The sequence below is a fragment of the Platichthys flesus genome, chromosome 10, assembly GCF_949316205.1.
Source record: "Platichthys flesus chromosome 10, fPlaFle2.1, whole genome shotgun sequence".
In the NCBI taxonomy this organism is placed as follows: domain Eukaryota; kingdom Metazoa; phylum Chordata; class Actinopteri; order Pleuronectiformes; family Pleuronectidae; genus Platichthys; species Platichthys flesus.
This window is the reverse complement of record NC_084954.1, coordinates 4,753,338-4,776,566: the sequence shown is the minus strand read 5'-3', so window position 1 is coordinate 4,776,566 and position 23,229 is coordinate 4,753,338. Positions and strand designations below refer to the sequence as shown.

The 23,229-nt window shown below is 42.5% G+C and overlaps 1 protein-coding gene across 1 annotated transcript in view; it reads right to left on the bottom strand.

Moving 5' to 3' along the window:
- Positions 1–2,395: 2,395 nt before the first annotated feature.
- mta1 (metastasis associated 1) overlaps positions 2,396–23,229 on the bottom strand; it is a 39,578-nt gene continuing 18,744 nt past the window's right edge. The window contains exons 4-17 of the mRNA XM_062397639.1: positions 16,139–16,265; positions 13,881–13,944; positions 13,463–13,580; positions 12,113–12,215; positions 11,408–11,507; positions 10,625–10,813; positions 8,278–8,352; positions 7,963–8,021; positions 7,524–7,768; positions 6,222–6,373; positions 5,514–5,703; positions 5,265–5,363; positions 4,639–4,794; positions 2,396–2,563 (exon numbers count right to left, since the gene is read on the bottom strand). Coding sequence (XP_062253623.1) covers positions 2,454–2,563; positions 4,639–4,794; positions 5,265–5,363; positions 5,514–5,703; positions 6,222–6,373; positions 7,524–7,768; positions 7,963–8,021; positions 8,278–8,352; positions 10,625–10,813; positions 11,408–11,507; positions 12,113–12,215; positions 13,463–13,580; positions 13,881–13,944; positions 16,139–16,265 — 1,787 coding nt within the window. The 3' untranslated portion in view covers positions 2,396–2,453. The remainder of the gene's footprint in view (positions 2,564–4,638; positions 4,795–5,264; positions 5,364–5,513; positions 5,704–6,221; positions 6,374–7,523; positions 7,769–7,962; positions 8,022–8,277; positions 8,353–10,624; positions 10,814–11,407; positions 11,508–12,112; positions 12,216–13,462; positions 13,581–13,880; positions 13,945–16,138; positions 16,266–23,229) is intronic.

Below are 23,229 nucleotides of genomic sequence, written 5' to 3'. Positions count from 1 at the left end.
ACCTTAGATATTAAAGTCGTACACTTCAGTGACATCACTCTAACAAAGACGTGTCATCAGTTATTACTTTGACTTTTCAAGTTCTGATGCCCCACGTTTTATTTCATCTTTATTCGATTGCATTTATTCAATCTGTGCTTTGAATCTCATGAATTTTATTAGCGTTGGATTTGAAATTATCCTTTTTTGAAACATAAACTCAACATTTGTTTTCAAAGGAGCAACATTAAACTGAAGTATTTGGACATTTTTAACCTTTACTTCAGGAATCAAAACGAGTAAAATATGCATCAAGGAATTACATTATTATTGATTTAAATAAACCCTCTGTTGTGAAGGCTGTGTTTACATATTTCCTTTATCTTGAAACATTTTTCAGGACCAGGAAGCATAATGAAAAAATAAGATTTACCGAGTCTGAATAAATTCCTGAGACAAAGATTGTTCATCTATAGATGTTTAAGAAACCGTTAGAGACAGGAAACCAAACTGGCCTTAAAGTTATAAAGTATAAACAGGAATATTTCGAAGAAAGTCGAAGAATGAGTTCTGCTTCACAAATATGATTAATATATTAAAGTAATCAAAAAGTATTTCACTTTATGAACCTGATTGTCGACTACAGGACTTTGAAATGTGTGCATTAGTGTAAATTCTGTTCATGACCAAAACTTTTCGATACCCTGCTTTTATAAATTCCTAGAAGTAATGTGATATGAACCAATCAACTTATTCTAAGGCACTAATTGCTTCGGATAAAAACAACAGCTAAACATGTTTTATCTTCATTTATGTAGAGCACTTTATAACCATTTAAACATGTTTATATTATTATTATTAATTCTGCTGTTTCCAAGGTTGAGAACTAAATATTTAACTCGACATCTAAATGTATAAAGATGAGAAATCACGGTCAGAAGCAGGTGTGTTGCTGGCATATTGTTGTATTTTCTCATAAAAACTGACGGATCCACTGTGACTGATTGAAACTGATGAGTGGTTCACTACAATATAAACACATGAAACTACGAAGGCGCAAAACGGAAACAAAAAATCCTGGAAGCGCCCGTTTGTTCAGATCCTCTCCAAAATGTAATGGATTCTTCTTCAGGCTGAGTCCAACGACCCGTACGCAGAAAAAAAAAATATCAGTTCAGTAGTTTTCCTGCTGTCTAAGAAACAAACGCTGATGAAAACGTGCGCTCTTTGGCGAAATGTAATAAAAAAATCGGATATTTTTTAATAAACCCTGTTTTTTGTTCCTGGAGTGTGAAGCCTGAAAAAGAAACGGCACCTCAGAGCACAGACGTCAGAAGAAGAAGGGAAAATCAATTGTCTTTTTTAATTACAGTATTGAAGCATAGATGCATTACTTGTGAAAAAGGTAGAAAAAACAGCAAGTCTTTCTCAATAAGTTAAACCTCTCTGGCCGAAGATCAGGGCCGGCTCACAAAACCTAAGATTTCCCGTAAAGCGTTTCGAATTCATCGAAAAACCAAAAAGACGAGGAGTTTAACGTGTGTCACCGAAATCAAAGTGCGTTTCCTCGTTGAATTGAAATTGTTAAAGAAAAACAAAAAGAAACAACAGAACAGACACAGAGAAGATGCAAGTGGCTTATGTTACAGTCCTTCCACCCGTTTCCACAGGGTTTAGCAAGCATTTTTTATGAAACTTTAAAAGTTCCTTTCGTTTGATCGACAAACAATAAGCTGAGTTATAGTTGGTAAAAAAAAAGAAAAGAAAAACTTATAATAACAATAACAATAATTACAATGACAGTAATAACAAGAGATGTGAGTAATAAACACAGTCCTGTACAGTCAGTCCTCGGATTGACCACAGCCACACTGATGGATTATGGATTCCTCCACGCAGACTCGTCCTGGCTGAAGAAGTGTGGCCCTCGCTGTCGTCCTCTCCTCTCAGCTTCGTCTTCACTCAGCCGCCATCGACTTCACTGGAAAACACTTGTTCCATCTCCCCCTCCCCTCCCCCCCTCCCCCCTCTGTTGAGACAGAGACACAGAGGAAACAGATTAACACGAGTTCTTCTGACGTCCAACGACACAAGTGAGAACCATCAGAACGTGTAACCTAATAAATCATTAACACAATTATACTAACAAACAATAACAACATGTTTCAGAGTCACACCGGTAATAAAACTAGAATCATACAAAAATCTCCACAGTCGTAAAAATAAAGTATAACTAAATCAGTAATAAAATAAAGCATTGATAAGTAAATAATAATCAATAAATGATAAAACTACACCTCTTCTTGAAATCAGAAGACAATCGCTCTATATTGGGTAATAATCAAACATTTTACATTGTGCAGAATAAATTAACCTTCCTCACTCGGCCCAGCACTTCTCTATATAAGGAGCTTATTCTTGTTTGTTGTTGTTACCTGACTGAGGTTTGCAGTAGAGGTTGTTCCACATAGCGATCAGTCCAGTTCGTGGATCTCGTCCTGCATCGAGACCGAAGGTCGCGCCACCTCGCTCATCCGCTTGGCCATGATGTCCCACTGAGGAGCCAGGATTTTAGATTTGGAGCCTGAGGAGGAGGAGGAGGAGGAGGAGGAGGAGGGAAACACATCCTCAGTCAAAACACAGTCCACTGATGCAGCTGCAAGAATTATCACTGATAAAATCTTCTGCCCCCTAGTGGCTCCTTTAAATACTTTTCATTACTTTGATTTACATTCACTTTAAGTTATTTGAAAAATCCTGAAGATCTTCAAATATTTGGCAAAACTCTCATCAGGTCACTTCTTTCTACATTTGACTCAGTATAGAATCTCCTCAACCCACAGCATGTTGTACTTGTTAAACACCAGTTTAGTATAAAACATTCAGAAATCATCTTTCCATGAGGCTCAGTTGACATCTAATGCATTGGGAGCAACATTTCTCCTCTGAGGTCTATGTAAACTGCTGAGTTCCGCTTCTTCACTTTGACTTTGCAAATAAGTTTCTGAAGCTGGACCGATATGGACGTCTGTGGGTCGATACTGTCACTGACAGGTGGGAGGAAAATATGTTCCGATACCGATATCGCTTCTAAAATTATAGCAAAACAGAGAATGAATCCCTGAAGCAACTTGACTGACTTCGAACACAACTCACCTGCATTAAATAAACAAGACACAACGGCCTGGTCCAACTAAAACAACACAAATAATCCGGAAAGATCTGGATGATAAACACTTAAGATAAACACGGCTGTCAAAACTTTTCTCCTCCACTCAGACGAATAAACACTAACGATGATGTTTGATACGTTTGTGCTTCAATAAAAAAATGTAAATCCCCAATTCTCATCTCAAATCTGGAATCTGCTGCTGGTGTGTTGTTCCAGCCTCGGCCTGAGGTGGACTCACAGACCAGTGGAGACGCTCTCCCTCAGGATACACTTACTGAACCCCCCCTCTCTTCCTCCTCTCTGCAGTTACCATGACAACATAGACTGTAGCCTCCAGCTAAAGCAGCAAGGCCGATCCGATCCCCCTCTCTCTCTCCCTCTCTCTCACTCTCTCTCCCTGGCACACTCTCCCTCTCTTGATCTCTCAGTCTGTCTCTTCCCCTCTCTCGTTTCACAGGGGAGAGGGAAAGTGGGACGTAACCCCGAAAAATAAAAAAAAATTCAGAGAACCACACAAACTCTGAACCCTTCGGCGGTGGAACTCGTACGAGTGCTGGAGCCACGGAGCTCGGATCAGCCTGAACACTTTGATATTCTAATTACAGAATGTGCAGCAGAGGCGTTACAGCTCCAACACTCGTGCTTAATGCCATATCATTTAGTCACTTGGAGTTAGCTGAAATGATTAAAACATGAAAATACATAATTCACATAAATCTGTTTAAAAGCAGATGATTTATTTGATTTGACTGATCAGAATAGAGTAGACTACAAACCTCTCATGCACTTATGAAGCCACACTTTACTAGATCTGGATCTTTATTTAGATCAACACACTCATAAATATCGATCCCCTAAATATTTTGATTCCTTCCATTAAGATCCATGAATTATTCTTTGAGAAAACATGAAATGAAAATGTTGAAAAAAAGTATTATTTCGTGATCCTAAATAAATTAAAATACAAAATCCAGGATCTGTCCCCTGATCAGTATCTGCTCCTAAATGTTTTGGGTTCTTCGCTGATCCATATCACATCCTTCTCACAAACAAACTAAAGGATGCAGATGTTTTCACCTCTGTCTGTTAGTGACTAATCAGCCGGATCACTCAGATTAAACACATTTCCCCGACACCTGGTTGAAGGAAATGAAATGTTGCTGCAGATCCACGAATTCTTCATCACGTTATGAAACAGGTTTTTGACATTTCCACCAATCTCCTAGGGACCAATACAAGAGATGTAATGAAATAATCTGGCTTATTAATGGGACTGATATTTTTAGGTCTGTGCGGTTTGGTGCGGATCCAAACAGAAATCCTGATCTATTGAATATAAACGCGGTTTCATTTTTAATCATGTTCCTTCGGGCCTTGGAGTGCTCCTTCAACAAAGAGTTGAATATCACGACTTGAAACTGAGAAAACAAAAAGCAACAAAAGACAATCTTCAGTGTGTTTACTCCCGTCTCCTCCTCGCCACTCACCATCCAGTCCGTTGTGCTGCTCATAGGAGCGTTTGCCCAGGATGGTGGGGGAGCCGTTGTTGAGGATGGGGGAGGATTTTATAGGCGTCAGGCTGGCTGAAGAGATGGACGCCCCACGGATCGGAGGGTTGGGCTTGACCGGACAGGGATGTGCTTCTGAAACGTGAAGAGAGAGATGGAGGGAGAGAAAGAGAGAGAAGAGAGGAGAGGAGGCGGCAAAACAGGTTGTTGAGCAGAGAGGACGAACAAAGAGCGACGGAGGAAAACAAAAAGAGAATTAAATCAACATAAGTGACTCATTAATTTCAACTGCTGACCCGGAACAAGAGGCCGGACCCGTGCTGTTATTGCACCGAGGCTCGTTTTCAGCAAATATGGAACATGCCAGCTGTAATTTACTAAATGAGACGGTTTCCTCTGACGTGGATCATCACATGTTTTACTTATAAACAACACAAACGTCATATTTACGACCATGCATCTGAGAATCTTTTGTAAATCAATTAAAAATAAAAAGATTCCAAGATTTTTACCCCGACATATTTCTAAAGGTGCTAAAAAACAAAGTCAATGAAACTAAGTTTTACAGATTGTTAGTCTGGTGAAAGTGACCTGCTTCTTCTTACCTAAATATCGAACCACAGACTCCAGAGGTTTACGTTCCACAGGTTTCAGTGCTGCAGGCTTTTTCAGTGCTGAAGGCCCTTCTGGCACCCGCAGGGCATCTGTAGGAAACCATGGGAAGAAAAGAGCCAATAAAAACTCAATGAATGAGTGGAGTGGAGGTGTGGGGAACAAGAGAACCTCATAACTCCAACACGCTGTTCAAACAGGCACAAAACAGGATGAGTGTACGTAGTCCTGAAGAGTCTCACATTCGGCCTTGATGACTGCTGTGTTGAGGGGGAGGTACGGGTGCCTGGCCAGGAATCGTGGTCGTATGATATCCTGGCAGAGGCGGCGAGTCATCCGCGTCACGGTGGTGGTCTGCAGGAAGAACGCCTGTCGCGTCTTCACGGCAAACTTTGGGCTGCCGCCGTGGCGCATGGGGAGGCCATGGGGGTTCTGGAGGTGCAGACGACACAAGGCCATTAGCATTAATGTTTTTTACCAATGCATTGTGGGAAACAATGAGACAGGATCCTTATCAGCTTCTTTGATAATAAATAATTAGTTCAAGTGAGTTTTCTGAATGAAGAAACCAACTATTTGCTGATCCAACTTCTCCAAAGTCAAGATTTGATGGTTTTCTTTGTCAAATATGAAAATGGTCCAAGTCAAAAACCAAAAAAATCGACATTCAGAAGTCACCTTGGGCTAAGGAGGGCTGTAAAGACAAAATAACGATTAATTTTCTAAACATTAAGCCTTTATGTCCTGAACATACTAATTTAATTGAGAAGATGAGAGTGAGGAGAAAGACGGATTTTCTGTAGAGGATGAACTTTTCCTCCGAGGGTAAGTTAAGACTTTAAGTCAGGAACAGTGAGGCTGCTCTTTGTGGTTTACAGAAGAAGTAGTTTCCACGGTCAGTGAAGCCTTCACAGCAGTGTGTGTTTTTGTGTGTTAGTATGAGTGTGTACCATGATGGTGCGGGCGGGTCCGGGCCTCTCGCCCTCCAGCCTCGTGGGCATCTTCAGTCCTCCGTACTTCTTCCAGTATGTCCAGCACGACGCACACAGGCGACACTGCATGTTGGGAGGTCCCCACGAGTACCACTGATAGGAGCTGCTGCCTACACACACACAGACACACACACACACAGAAGACAGTGAGTAGAGAGCGACACACACTCATCGTGATTCATGATCCACGTGTGATCACGAAGGCGATCTCCTGTGCATGCGGGGGGGCACACAACCTTTAATCATTCATCACTGAATTAAGTACGACCACTGAAATAACTCAAACACTAATTGGCTGCGGGTCATGTGACACTCCTCTTTGCTCTGCATTTTATAAACCAATTAAAATGTGTTCCACGTGCAGACAGAGTTCAGCTGAGCTCCTCACACGAGTTCACAAAGAGACGTGTCGACCTCAATGTCCATTTTAAAGATTTATTGAAGAGCATCGGCCGGATGATCGATTCAGATGTTTAGTCCATTTTGTTGTTGATATATTTCATTGACGAACCAGTAAAAAGGACACTGGAATGTCTATGGAACAACAAATGCTCATAGTCCTAATGGTCTTTTGCTGTTTGAGTCCCGTCTTTACAATGAATGAGGTAAACAAACCTTTAACAGCATCACAGGTACATCTACACGTTTCTCTCGGTTTTAACGCTCACGTGTGATTTTCTCATGCAAATTATTCTTTTCTCAAACGGTTTCCAGAATGGATGAATATGGTTTAGTAGCTTCACCATTTTCCTGAGGACATTGGAAACTGAACCATTCTCTGAAATAAGCTCTTGTTCTAAGGTGGGGGACTGAAATCACAACCTCTAATGGCGCTTAATGCTCTCTGTGACTCATTATCCTAGACGTCAATACAGTCGATTTAAAAAGGACTGTGTGTTACTGTGTGTAAACAGAACACACAGTGCATTTGAGAAGCAGCACAACGTCAGACAATAAGAGCAGGATGCAGTTTGGAGTGAATGTATCCAGGATGTAGCCAGATCCACTCAATGCCATAGATCCACTTGTTTACATATTTTTTTTTGTGTACTACTCATATTATGAGAGTATTTCCACTAGAGGGCATACCACAGAACTCTGTGTAGAACTGTCTGTATTGCATCTCATTGACTTACGCACAGTCAGTGTTAACCAGTCACTTTTTAAACTTAAATCAGGTCAATACAAGATAACTTCTCAAGAAAATACAAAGAAAGCAGCAAATGTTTTGTCAGGATACACACATGTACAATGACTCACTGTAGCAGCTTTCACAGGCTCTGCCCAGGGCGGGGGTCTGGACCGAGCCTGGTAGGCCTGGGACCCCTGGAAGTCCTGGGACCCCTGGAGGTCCTGGGACCCCTGGAGGTCCCTGGACCCCTGGAAGTCCTGGAACCCCTGGAAGCCCTTGGACCCCTGGAAGTCCTGGGACCCCTGGAGCCGCCGCTCCGTTCACCAGAGGTGGTTTTATGTTGTTGCTCAGCTGGTTGGGGTTTGGCTTGTTACTGTCGGGGCACAGAAACAGAGACGAGGTCAGAGCGACAGAGAGGAGAGAGAACTTTCATCAGCCTCCAGCCACACTCACTGGTACTTCACCGAGAGTTGTTGTGAATGTTAACAGAGAGAAAAATCGACTCTAAACTTTAAACACACAACCTCTGAAGAACATAAGTTAACCCAGTGCTCAGAAACCACTCACTAGTTCGGGATGTAGACCTGCTTCAACTTGCTTTCTGCCTCGGCTGCTTTTAATCGTTTCTGGAGCAGAGACAGAAGAGGGGGAGGAAGGAGAGAGGAAAAGTTATCAGACCGTGATTTAAGGACATGTTTAAACTTAATATTGATCTTTGACCAGTTCTTAAATTTGAAAAACGTGTGTCTAAATTACTTCAGGCTTTTAAACATTTGCTGGGCTGAAAGGAAAGTAAATGTATTGTGAATAAATAGATCCTGGTATAAACAACATTGAGACATTTGTTTTGTTAAACCTTTAGTATATAATCAATGTTTTTACCTGCTGTACATATCTGTCTGTGGTCTTCCACATGTAGTAATACTCAATAATACTCGTCAGGGACTTCCAGGGCAACTACAGACGGAGGAGAAGGAGGAAAATAATCATTATTTCAGCGAAAGAACAAAACATTATTTCAGTGTAGGTTGAAGTGTTTTCTTTTGCCTAAAAAAATCTGGATGAAGTGAGTGAGCTTGAAAAGTTTTCAACTCGAAATCGACTGTCAAGAGCTTCAGCTAAAACATTTTCAAAGCAGCTGGTCAGACGTCGACGTCACTGTGAGCGTCCTGAAACCTTCTAAAAGCCTCTTTCATAAGAAATCTTTGTCTGAAGCTTTCTACAATTTCTACTAAGAGTTTTTTTTATGTATTTCAAGGAAAATGCATTACTTCTTGAGAAATTCACAAAAAAACAATCTTAGAAGTTAAAAAAAGTAATCCTGAATACACGCCTTGATTGAATTCAATTATGTAATATACTATATTAAATATTTATTGCAAAACCCTGCAACAGCAATGAAAACATAACCTCCTTGGCAAACAAACTTAAAGACGTCAAAACCATAATAATTGTGTTGAAAGCCTTATCCACACAAAACCAGGAAAATAAAATAAATGAATACACCAGATTAAGATTACCTATGAACTATGGATGATGAAAGTTAACACAATCCAAGACAAGTAGGTTTGAAGAAAAGAGTAATGAGGTCTTGAAAAGAATCATTAGACCTAAGGGAACGAGGTAAAGGTAGAGATTCTGAAGAGCTTTGTCTTTATAAACAAACGTCTCTGTGTCTTGAACCCACTGAAGTCATTCTGTAAACGTCCCTGTAAGAAGTTGGGGAGGAAGAGGAGCCGTCAAGCCGTGGCCCCACCCATAATGGTGGTGTGGGCCTGTTGTTAAGAGAGAACGCTTGAGTGGAAACGAGAGCAAGTGTGCGGCAGGGACGGCAGCCGGCCACCAGGTGGAGGAGTGAGGCACCCGTTGAGAGCTGAAGCAGGCAGCTCCACAAAGGGCAGCAACACCATTCTCCTCAAGCTGAGAGCGCAGAGGACGAAGAGGAGCTACAGCAGGACGAAGAGGAGCTACAGCAGGACGAAGAGGAGCAACAGCAGGACGAAGAGGAGCTACAGCAGGACGAAGAGGAGCTACAGCAGGACGAAGAGGAGCTACAGCAGGACGAAGAGGAGCTAAAGCAGGACGAAGAGGAGCAACAGCAGGACGAAGAGGAGCTACAGCAGGACGAAGAGGAGCTACAGCAGGACGAGGAGGAGCAACAGCAGGACGAAGAGGAGCTACAGCAGGACGAAGAGGAGCTACAGCAGGACGAGGAGGAGCTACAGCAGAACAAAGAGGAGCTACAGCAGGACGAGGAGGAGCTACAGCAGGACGAAGAGGAGCAACAGCAGGACGAAGAGGAGCTACAGCAGGACGAAGAGGAGCTACAGCAGGACGAGGAGGAGCTACAGCAGAACAAAGAGGAGCTACAGCAGGACGAAGAGGAGCTACAGCAGGACGAAGAGGAGCTACAGCAGGACGAAGAGGAGCTACAGCAGGACGAAGAGGAGCTACAGCAGGAAGAAGAGGAGCTACAGCAGGACGAAGAGGAGCTACAGCAGGACGAAGAGGAGCTACAGCAGGACGAAGAGGAGCAACAGCAGGAAGACACTTTCTCGCTGCTGCAGATTGAGTCACGGTCACACTCTAAAAAGATATGCTCGAGATGCCTTTAGTTATAAATGGTGTTCGTTCTTTGCATTTTCACTCTCCCATACGAGTTGGCTGCAGCTTTGGTTCACGAGCTAACGATTGTGCTTCAACGTTGTGTAAAAGCTAATCAGCTAAATGAGTCCCGAATGTCTGAGGCAGGATTTCAGCTGTCGTTCTGTGGTGTTTGCAATAAATAACAGGCGAGTGCACTGAATACTTACTGTACACATCTCTAAATGACATTTGGGCATCAACACACACGCAGGCTTCCTGATGAGCAGCATTCATACTACCCCCAATACGTCTTCAGTGCATGACTAGGCTTTATGATTTGTTGAAGTGCAAATGCCTTTGGAAAAGTCTCAAAAACCATCACAAAGACACGGTTAAAAAAATAAAGCCTTGACACCTCTAGATGTTTAGGATAATATTCTTCTTATTCGCTTTGTAGAAATCGATATGACTTAGGTCTGTTTCCAAAGCTAGATATAATATATTTATAACTATCTTGATAAATAATTTCATTAGATTAAATAAATGTTCACATAAATGTAAACATAATGTTAAAAATATGAGAAATATGAGAAACCAAATTTCATAGAATCTCTCGATCATTTCTTAAAAGCTTGCTACTCACAAAATCCTGCTGGATGTCGGTGAAATCTTTGCCGTATTTCTCGAGTGCCTCCTCGAACAGGTTTGCCTCAGACGCGCTCCACTCCTCCATTTCATCCCTGCAGAGGACGGGCCCACCCTGAGGCACCAGTGCTGCGATCGCTCGGGTCATGTCATAGGTCGTGGCGTGGAGTGTGTCCATGGCATGAAACTAAACACAAAGGAAAAAATACTGGGCATGTTAGTCTCAGTACTGTCTCTATTGTCATGGACATATTAAGTCATAAGGTTCTGCAGTATTCTGCTGACTTCTTGGACTGACATTTTTGTTTGTGTGATCCATGGTGTTTATGTGTAGCCCCCTTGGGTTCAGTTTGTGTGTGTGTGTGTGTGTGTGTGTGTGTGTGTGTGTGTGTGTGTGTGTGTGTGTGTGTGTGTGTGTGTGTGTGTGTGTGTGTGTGTGTGTGTGTGTGTGTGTGTAGCCAGGAGGCCTCTCATCTATGTTTTATATATGAGGATAAGATCTAGGGCAGAATAGACCCACACAAGGCTTCTGGGGCCAGGTGCTTGTTAAGGAGAACGAGACACAGGCCTCAACAATCATTAACAAACACACACATATACACACACGCACACACACAAACACATGTGCACTACAGACACTTTTCCTTTGGTTAACTGCCCTGCTTCTCGCTCTCTGTGGTGTGATGCCGCTTGAACCTGAGGCCATTTTCATGTGTGTGCACGTGTGTGTGTGTGCATGTGTGCGTGTGTGTTTGCGTGTGTGTGTGTGTGTGTATCTCACCAAGGTGATGTCTCTGGAGGCTGCAGCAGCGCTCATGTGAAGACTCGGCTGCCGCACAGAACTGCTGCAGTCCAACGCTCTGGCAAATGTGCCGACTGACCTATGGGGCACGAACATGACATTAAAGATAAAAGGAAGAGCTGGGAAACAAACTTTAGGTTTTACTTCCTCCATGGAGATTTGGTGTTTCATGTAGATCTATCAAAAGGTCACACACTGAACGACTCATTTCCCCCCCCCCCGAAAATATGTTGCAAGACAAATCAGCAAAATTCTTAAATCCGGTGCTTCCTGATAAAATATTAAGTAATGGAGCATTTCTAAGATAAACCTCCGGTCAGTTAGCACGAGCACAAAACTGCAACGCAAACACATTGGACTCTAAAACAGGACGAACAAAAAGGAGAAAGGGGACGAGCAAATATCAGGAAAAGTTAGAGACATTTAGTTTAATACACATAATTACTCTGAGAATTAGGTGAGAAGATCAGGATCACTTTTGTGATGTAAATATGAAGCAGGAGGAAGAAGACGAGTTAGCTTAGCTTAGCATGAAGGGTGGAACACCTCTGTTTCCAGTCTTTGTCTCCTATAATAGAGCTTCATATTTACCACACAGAAATGACAGTTGTGTCAATCTTCAACAACTAACTCTTGGCTAATGAGAGAGTGTCCCACATGTTTCACGGTTCTGTGTCGACTTACCGAGCAACAACTAAGAACTGGTCAATCTGTTTCTCTGTCAGTAAGCTGTTTGGGTCCCAGGTCTTCTCCTCTAGTTTCTCCAGCTCTCTGCCGTCGCCCTCATCTACATGAACCCAGAAAACACACAGATGCAGACAATTAATTTGCTTCATCTGTCCCACGTATAACCAACATGATAGTTAATTATCTTTCTAAAAATTACCCCCCTGTGTAAAGCTTCACTGAGAAAATGCATGGCCTGTCTGCCTGCAACGCACTAACCAAGCTGCCGCAGCTTCTAACACATCAGAATCATTAACATACATTTAATTACAGAGCTTTACAGATTTTTTCCTCCTGCTAAGAATAAAACCCTGGGAAACTACCAAAACCTAAATCTGGCAGAACACAGTCACATTTGTGCATCACAAAATGTCAGGGAAATATCGTTAAGAAATATTGACTAATAATGAAAATAAGAATTATTGGACATATCGTAAAGTCACCTGACATTAACGAATAAACAAATCCCAATGCAGAAACAATACATTTAAAGAATCAATCGCTTAAACAAGTTTTGTCTGTGCAGTAAAGTGTGATATCAATAATCCTCTGTACATGGTTACACTGGGGTGACGTGTTCCTACATTACGATCAACCTGAGCACTGGAGTTTATTTTGAGTATCACACACAGCTGCCCACTTTGAGTCATGTCGCAGTGCCCAGCTGTTTTTTGAAATAAAAGTACACATGTGAGACCTGTTTTTACAGAGTTACACCTCAGTGAGAACAAATTGATTCCAGACATCTGGAACAGGATAGAAACTTGTCGTCCATATCCTACTAAATAATCTGATCAGGTTTTGTATGTGAAATACTTGAAGCTTTAAGGTTTGGGCAGAAACTACACAACTGTTGTGTGTTCAGTTCCACACATTTCTACAGGTCACTGCCTCATCCTCCTTATATTCTCTAGGTGGCTGTAAAATCATCAGCTATGCAGAACATAGACAGTGATCTATTATTTTAAATGCTCTGAATATATATAATCACGCTGCCACACGGTGTTTGCCATGGAAACTGTTTTTTTGGGGGAGTAGCTTGTAAAAAAAATAAAAAAACAGAAGTAACCACTTACTGGGGGGGAACAGAAGCTCAGGCAAAGTTTTCAAGTGTTCATAAAGTGTTCCTGAGACTAGGGCAGTTGCAGAACGATAAAATGAGGCCGGCCTGTTAATGCTGAGAAACTGCTTTAAAGATAAATAAACCCCCCAGAGGGTAAAATGTTCCCTGCAGCAAGACGTGGACTAAGTAAACTTCCCAGAAGAAGAAGAAAAAGTCAATTAAAACGAGGTATAAGCTCAGTGTACCGTCTTTCAGGAGGTCGGTGATGTCGGCCTGGTACTTGTTCCCAACGCGGATCTCGCCCTTATCAGCCAGCAGAGTCTTCTGCTGAGGGTCGTACACCAGCGAGTAGAAGAAGGCATCCTGGGAAATACAGATGGCAGGAAGGTGTGAGGATGCAATGAAAGGAACAGGACGCGAGAGGGGAAAACGGAAGAGGCGAAAAAGAGGAGTGTATCTGTATGCCGGTGTGTGTGTGTGTGTGTGTGTGTGTGTGTGTGTTTCCCCTCCGCGAGTCTCTCATCTCCTCATTACCGTGTGTGAACAGAACATTCTGGGTCAACACGCTGAATAATTCATCTCGAAACAAGAATCTCGAAACTCATAACTCTTCACGCACCTAATCACAGTTTAGGACGCGGCATCATGCTGCCGTGCACGTACCTCTCTGTCCAGGTAGGACTTCAGGGCTTCGGTCTCATTCAGCAGAGTCACACAGCACTTCCCCCTGGAGCAGAGTGACAAGAAAGGAGGGATGAAGAGTGAGATGACGAAGATAAAGGAGGAGAGGACGAAGAGAGAAGGGATATTTCAGGTGAAACACAGGCTGTTAAAGCCTGTGGGATAACTGGTTATGTCAGTGCAGGGTGAAAAGCTGGACCAGACTCGTACCAGCTAGAGAAACTGTGCAAGATCCAACTTTGATGTAAATTTATCTGAACTTCTGCAACAATGATTTTAATTTGGCTCCAGTTGGCACGGTCCGTTTTTTGTTGTTGTTCGCAAATCGTGATCCAGTCCTGTCCCTTCACTGCGTCTGTCTGGATTCACATTATTCATCTGTGAATTACTCCAACCTCTCCGGCATGAAGCAACGACAATTTGGCAGAGTCCTTCACTTGTGTTGTGTAACGTTGTCGCACACTCGTGTTCAGTTTGAAAACTTCATGGAGCTTGACTTCACACTAAACAAACGTCTGAGACTATTTTTACCCGAGCAGATGTCAGTTCCCTCTTCCTCCGACTCTACAGAAATGTCAAGTAATAACGTGGTGATGATTAAGTGGGATTGCCTGGAGTTTACTAATGAGCAAAGGTAGTTCTATATGTAGAAATGGCTTTCTGTTGACATTTAATGCTCCACACCAGGTACAAGTGAAGCACTTAGTGACCGAGTTTGTTGAAACCGAATAGAAGACGAAGCCTGTGAGACGGATGAGTCAAACCTCGGTTGAAGGACTGAATAAATTAACTATTATCATTATTAATTTGATGTTTTCACAGCAACAGGTCCAACAGGCAGAAACAAGCTTTGTAAAAGAGTAGGCGGGTTAAGTGGTGTGTTTACTGTTTGACTCAATTATAATTAGTTGTATTTGTATAGCAACAAATCATAACATACGCTTATCTCAAGGCACTCTACATGGTTTATAAAAATTATAGAAGAAACACAACTTGCCCACAAGATCGCCAATATGAGCTTTTTCTGGGTTTGTTAGTAAAAAAGTTTATGGATAAATGGTAAATTATCAAGCCTCAATTATATTTATTTGTCATAAAGTTTCTATAAAATCTCACGAATCACTGTCAAAACAAATATATTGATTGATATATCTGAATTGGGTAATTTTCACTATTTTGGTATCGGCCCCCAGATAACAGCACTAACAATAAAGTGCACACATTACTGTGCACTTTATTAGGTACACCTGTGAGGTCTAATGGAATCCAATGCAGCTAATCAGTTCACCTTAATGCCTGTTAAGTGCAGTTTCCATGTTGTATTAAAGAAGTATTGTAACTCATGTGCTTGAAATCGACTAAAGGAGTTGAAGTGATGTAAACTTAATCTTAACACTAAAAGACGCAGCTGATTAAAACATTATCAGCTAAATAATGAGTATATTACTGTGTGTGTGTGTGTGTGTGTGTGTGTGTGTGTGTGTGTGTGTGTGTGTGTGTGTGTGTGTGTGTGTGTGTGTGTGTGTGTGTGTGTGTGTGTGTGTGTGTGTGTGTGTGTGTGTGTGTGTGTGTGTGTGTGTGTGTGTGTGTGTGTGTGTGTGTGTGTGTGTGTGTGTGTGCGCACGCGCGCGACAGGGTGAGCCTGGCAGGCTGTCGGCGCTCAACAGTGTTGGGACAGCCACCATCAATCCAACCCTTATCTCCAGAGTGGATATAATTATTCATGGGGCTGCCCTGATGGTCGAATGGTTAAGTGGAATACAACAACTTCCACAAACTCAAATCCAGCCACGCACCTTTGTTGTCATATCTGTCTCTCTTCTCCTGTTTCCTGTCTGTCCCTATTCTCTCTGCTACTACACGTGATAAAAAGAACACATTTAAAAGAAAAGAGCCTGTGAAAATAATCAGGTAGTCTATGATGAGTGACACAAAAAAATTGTATTTTATTTGTTTATAAAATTTTCAAGCGCAGTTTATTTATCTATTTAATAATTTTTTGGCATCGATTTCTTTTCTGTTTTGAGATAATTGGGAATTTTAGATTCGACAGTAGCTCAAAAGAAGAGATGAGCCATTATTCACAGCCTGAGATCTGTTCTACTGTCAAAACCATGCACGCAGCAAATAAAATGTCTTTGAAAAATGTGCACGAAAACAAAGAAAAAAAACAAACTGAAATTGACAACTACAGCCCATTATTTATTGGTTTAGGACCAGTGAGGTGTGCTGTGGTGTACCTGATGTGTGTGGCAGGTAGAGACTCCAGCTGGCGGGACAAGAACAGCTCTCTGTGTCTGAGTTGGTGTTTCTGTTTCTCAGGGAGGTCGGACATCTCTGGATTCTCCATCTCCTCCTCCAGCTCCCCTGGGTGCAAACAGAGGTGGGGGGGCAAAGGTCAAACTTACGTAGATCAGATGAGGCGGAACGTTTGAGTCCACAGGGAACACTGGCGAATATATAGGCTGAGTCCACACACACACACACACACACACACACACACACACACACACACACACACACACACACACACACACACACACACACACACACACACACACACACACACACACACACACACACACACACACACACACACACACACACACACACACACACACACACACACACACACACACACACACACACACACACACACACACACACACACAATGAACCAGAACAATGAAGTCCCCGGGGAGAAGGAGACTTGTGTACAAACGCAGGTATTCTTACATAAAATCTCACCGATTCCGTCTACATGATTCATGCATTGAAACCCTTTACACTGGGCTTAGGTTCTCTCTTAATTCAGTTTTTCAACCAGATCACAGAATTATTAACAGATTCACAAGCATCTCTGTCCCCTGAGGATTTCACTGCTTTCCAGAAGTGTTTTCAATATATTGTTATTTAAGTGGTTCTGTATTTGCGAGCAAGAAACACACTAAATTAACATGAAAGGATGTAATTTAGAGCCGAAACAATCGGGCAGGGTGATATGCTCAGAAAACTATTAGTTTATGTCACATTATATCTGGATACACCAAGTTGCTGTGGTCAAAGTCAAAATGCTGAACACAAAAGGTCTGCAGTTTAACCAATATTGTAAAGTTGCAGCCTGCTTTACTCTTGATTTAAAGAAACACATATTCTACTACACAACAAAACATAGTACCTACTATATTGTATCCCTGGTGAAGAAGAGAAATAAGAGTTGATACTCTATCATGTAAACTACTACAATGACAGAAATGTTGTGATTTGGTTAACATTCACAAAAGGATGATCAAAAAGAACCAAGAGTAGATATTTCAATTAAACTTTCTCCACCTCTGTAACACCTGTGTCTTTAAAACCACGTACCCCCAGTTTGTAAAGCAGGCCTCGTCCTACAGTGATAACATCACTGTTGCGTCCTCAGACTTGACAAAGAGCCTTGAGAAGCACAGAAGACGTGAAACGATTGTTTTCACGGGCCGAGGAGTACCCCACCTGACTGGTAAACTGACCTCTGTGTGTAAAACTGCTTGAGTTTTCTTTTAAGCCTGTGTTGTTGATTGAGACATTATTTCCCCAGTCAGTTCCTGGAGGTTCGGCACTGCAAATTTTTTCTTTTAATCCAACGTTTAACCTTGAGGACGGCCGGCCCCCTGGATTAGAAGGAAAATCTTGGAGGATCACCGTGCCACTCGCAAAGATTATGTTGAGAAAAAAGTAAAAAACAATGGTTGTGAGTGAAAAACAGTCCGAGTATTAACGGACAGAGCGACGGCTGAAGGGTTCTCCGGCCATAGGAGTGGGTCATGTGCCTAAGTCACTCTACACAAACAGATTTAGCTGCTGCAGCTCGTAGGCTACATCTCCACATGCTCTTCTCTGGATAAGAAATAAATTAAGGTGGGAGACAGGGGGGAGAGAAGGTGACAGGGAGACGGATAAACAGAGAGACAGATAAAATAGGAGAAGAGAAGAGAAGGGGGAGCAAGTGTGACAAAAGTGATAAAGAGCAAGGGAGCATGAGATGAAGACAGAGATGTAAAGGCAGCGAGTGGGAGGGAGGGGGGGGGGTAGGAGGAAGGGGAGCGATAGAGAAATCAGCGGGGAGCGCGAGAGACAAAGACGGGCGCAGAGAGAGAGAGAGAGAGAGAGAGAGAGAGAGAGAAAAGGGGTAGAGAGAGTAAAAAGGACAATGAGAACAGAAGTTAAACGGGCAGAGGGAAAGAGAGAGAGAGAGATGGGATGGGGGGGAAGCAGTCGGAACGTGCTCCAATTCATTTGGAGTTTCATTAGAGCAAGCGAGACAGAGAGAGGGAGACGGGGAGCAGAACAAAAGCAATCAAGGGATTTTCAGGAGAAGAGATGTGTGGCCAAAATCAATAAGTACTCCTTCACTCCCTCACTCTGCCCAGCTCTCAGCACCCAGCACACACGCTACCAATGCCCAAAGAAAGTACACACACACACACACACACACAGCATGGGCCTCGCTCCATCTTCTGCCACATAAAAGCAACAAAATATAGACTGAGCCTATTAATACGAGGAAAACATGATTAAAGAGAATGCGAGCTGAGGTGGGAAGTTGTAGGAAGGTGAGCGAAGAAACCAACATGTGTGTGAGCATCAACCACACGAGTTGGAGAGACATTACATTTAATATGCACGTGTGTTAGAGTGCGGACACCCGACCCGAGCCCGCTGAGACCCGCCGGTCGGACAGACATGTTGGTTTCGATCACGTTGGCTCGGCTGTCAACTTGGTTTTAGCACACAGCAGGAGCCTGAAACTGGGGGGAAAATGGGGGGTGTGTTTGGACCAAAAAAACCTGAATGCCTGAATGAATGTCGGGTTCAGGTCGGGCTCGGCTCTCTCAGGCTCGGAAAGGCCAACTCTCTAATGTGGGGTATAATCAAAAGATATGTTACATGGATACTTCTACTGCTTTCTTGCCGTATATGTTTTTATGTTCTACCTTTACATTTTAAGACGTTTACTTATGCTTATGTTCCAGTTGTAAAGAAATAACTGAATTCAAGCTGCACAAACCCGAGTATCTAGATGATTAGCTAAACATGTTTTTACTTTGAAGGAGAAAAAGCTGATTGAACACACACACACACACACACACTAGACTTACTCCCTGCAAAACTTCTTCAAACCAAGTGGTGTATATTTTTCACAGCGGTTTGATTGAAATGAAAAAGGACAGAGAATGAACTCCATGAAAAATGAATGAGGGCAACAGAAAAGTTATGCAGGCGAGAAGAAGAAGAAGATGAAGAAGAAGAAGAAGAAGAAGAACTGCCTCAGAATATTTAACGACTTTCAGAGTTGTCCTCACTGAATCCAGGACTTTTCATATTGATATCTAGGAAGTAAAAAAGTCTGATAATCATATAGCTGATATTTTCTAAATGAAGAACATGATCTTTACATTGTTTTTTTTACACAGATTCAATGAAGCACAATTCTGAGGACTTCAGAATTCTAAGTTGTACTTTGACCAAGACTCATTCAACACCCGTTGGCTCAGGGTGTGAAGGGCTGCCCAATTTTGCGACTCATCAGCAATTTTCTTTCCATGTAAATTACTCTGCTAATTATGTTAGTATAATTTGGGAATTTCCTTTAATTTAAAAGCCTTCATTTGAAAGTTACAGTAGAGGGGTCACACCAGGGACTCGCTGATCTAATCCATGCATTCTGCACCCCAACCATTCTTTTACTTCCTTTGGTCTTTAATTCAGGTCTATGAAATGTCAAGGTGGTGTTAAAACTTCCCATTAGATCTCCCCACAGCCAGAAGTGGTTTTCCCTTGTAATGCAACACCTCTGCTTGTTAAACCTGAAGTTTAACAAGCCTAATATTTCATAAAAAAGTAATGAGCTGCACCTTTTTTTTCCTCATCTTCCTCCAGGCAATGCAGGTTGTCTCCACGACACAGAACTGCAGGAAGCTGGTCATCAGCTCAATAGTCAGAGCAAGTCCTCAAAATAAACACTGGGGTAAGGAGCTCTGGCATAGAACAAAACAATTGGAGGCTTAGGAGATGAAGGGATTTAGTCTAACTTCTAGAAAAGACCTTATTAAAGAAGCAAAGGGACGAAAGACAAGTGAAGCCATAAAGGAATCAGAGTAAGTGGTCTCTCTATTTGGAAGAAATTAGCTTTTTGGATAAAATAACATGCTCTGTTAAAAAAGTGACAACACTGTGCCGGAGAACTTGAATACCTGGTGATCCTTACCGTTATTTATTCAACATTAATTTAAACAAGTTCATTTTGTGGTTTAAAACAAATAAATAACAAGGGTTTACACAGGTCTTGTACCCTGCCTCCTCCATGGTAGTGGATCAGACAATGACCAAACAATAAAGGTATAGAGGTTGTGTCATTTTAGGTAATTTTGATGCTATGAAAACGGAATGAAACATCATGAGACTGACTCGTGATTGGTCAAGCGAGGGCATCGAGGGACATTATACCGCGGCAGCCTCCACTGATCTCTACTGAGCAGACTCTGGCTCAAAAGTCACTAGATGGCAATGTTCACATCCTGGATATTTAGGCTTCATTTCTGGATAGTTGGAGTAAGGGTCATCCATCTTTATGATCAGTCTATGGAGGAGAAGATGGGACAAGGGGGAAGATGGCTCACCAAGAGGAGGAATGTTATATATCTTGTGTCCTTTCATAGAAAATGGGCTCAGTTCCTCTTTCCTTACCAATGACCCAGAAATCCGCTTTTTCCCATATGAACAAGCGATACCCAAATAACTGCTCTTCAGTCTGAAAGCTGTCCCCAGTGGAAGCCCAGGGGACACACACAGGAGTGGCCCATCAGCAGACGGGCACATCCACCTGGCCCCTGGCGAAGAGTCCTTGAGTAACAAGTCAACTCCCCAACCTCAGTCCTCCTCCTCCTCTGAGCCAATCTCCTGGCAGTGCACCCACACCGTACTCTCTACAAATTGCCTCTCCATCTCACCTGTCTCTGCCAATTATCAATTATTGATGAATGGGTCGCCTTACTGGGCCGAGGGGGGGGGGGGGGGGGGGGGGTGTCGCTGGGGAGGAAAGCAGCAGAGAGAGGAGGCCTGAGGGCGGGAAGAGGAGGGGAGCGCAGCGGACCGTTTTTTTTTTTTATCATAACAAACTGAGTACACCTCTATAATCCAGAGAGTGAGTCTGCGGAGGAGGAGGAGGGGCTGGAGACGCTGGCGGCTATAAACATGAAGATTTGCCTTTAAAAAGCTGTGGTCTGAAAGAAAATACTCATAATTAAAACTCGAGAGATCGATAAATACAGTAAATAAAAACTGGGATGTAATTTTTGTTATTATGGGATTCATTAAATATTGTATTAGCCTGTTCTTAAAGGCTGCATTACATGTACAGAAATTACCCAAAGTCATGGCTGAAACATAACCACACCATAAGTATTGAGAGAACAGTTTTATCAGTATTGCTCAGCTCTAACTACTGCAAGTTAGATGAAGTGTTGGCCCAGTCAAGGACAAGTTCTGAAAGTTTGTTATGTTAATGTCCTTCCATCGCACACAACTGCATCGTGAACATTGTTCTTCATTCTCAGCACATTCCGAACAAGAGAAAGAACAAGACGAGCTCGGTCGTGAGAAAACAAAAAGTGAGACATTGAGACGGGACAATGTACTGCTGTAGTGATAATCAATTTTGTGTGTATACGGCCACAATGGCGACTCAAGTTCGGTTTGCGTTCAGTTGTGTTGTCCTTGAGGTGGAAGTGCAGAGATACACAGGTTGTTCATTTCTCAAAGGGTCGATATAAAGTTACACTAAAACGTCAAACCTTGAGAGAGTATTGTAAAAAGTCGAAAGACAAACAAATCATGGAATTTCAACTCAGTATATCGTAATTGTAAAAAACGCATCACTGTTATCACGGCTGTCCATCACACTACTCTGGTGTTAGAGCACCAAAAACTGAGAAGTTTGTTCATGCTGCTGACCTCAGGTAAACTCTGGAGCTACATTGTCGTCTGCACGGGCAGAAAACAGAGAAGCGTGAGAATGATGACGCAATCACTTCCTGATGGTTCTCATAAGTTAAAACTCTATTATCAGCAATGAAAGCAAAACACTGCTAACATTCACCGTACAGAGTGGACATCTGCCATTTAACGTACTGTGTAATCTAAACTGTATCAGGAAGTAGAAGAGAGATCCTCGTAGTGGACAACTTTGTGTAATCACAAGTTTGAGAGTAGACAGGATGCTAAAGTGCACGTTAACATGCACGATGCTTTTACTACCTGTAACCTGGTTTTCTAAATTACAGTTTCGTTGCAAGCAAAAAGGTGAAAACGTTTGAATAAACCTAATGAATGAGCAAATTGTGTGTACAGTGGTAAAAAGGGCATTTTAGCATCATTGTCCCTTTTCCTCCCTGACAAACAGTAAACGTGATTGGATTTTTATGAAGCTCAAACTAATAAGCTCATTTAGATACGTATCATTGATTAACGACACCATGAAATCTCCATGAGCTCAGTAACGGGGACAACAACTCGATGTGAAGCGACACAAGGCAAAGCTGCTGCCACGGTTCATAAAGCTCCGCAGCCCGGTAAGAAAATGAGAAAATCCATTCTATCACTGTGGAACCTAGTCTCACTATTAAATACCATGAGTCCTGTAAACCACACAGAGTGATTGTGTTACTAAAACGGTACAACATGGCACATTAAGGGGCTTTTCCCATGTAGGGACTCCTGGTACTCACTTCTAGAACAGTCACATGAAAAACAAGTGGACACATGATCCACTTTGGCACCCATGCCAAACGTTGGCTGTGATAAACAGTCCACTACCGGCGCGTCTCAAAGGGAATTTACGGATTCTACTTGTGCGCATCAGTTCACCAGCGCTATTGTTGTCTATTGTTTACTGGCGCTAGGAGCCACATTTCAAAAATAGGATAAGGTCTGAGTCATGGCAAATTCAAACGTCTGAAGGGAGGGGCCGGCGAGGTAAAATGCCAAGTCCGCCACGGAAGCTGACCACTCAGGAGGCTGCCTTGCTCTCAGGGGAGGGGCTTATGGCGGAGCTTGGAGGCCCTGTTGAGGGAGTATTCAGGATCCCTGCAAGCAAAAATATTTTATCAATGACTCACACGAGGACACACAGACTCGTACAGGCGCACACACACACAAACGGCTGCCATTCTCCACTGATCCATAACGAAACTGAATTAAATGTACCCCTTCAGTAACTCCTGTGGCAGGACCCAAAGCTGAAAACTGAAGTTCATCATGCATAGGAACACACACACACACACACACACAC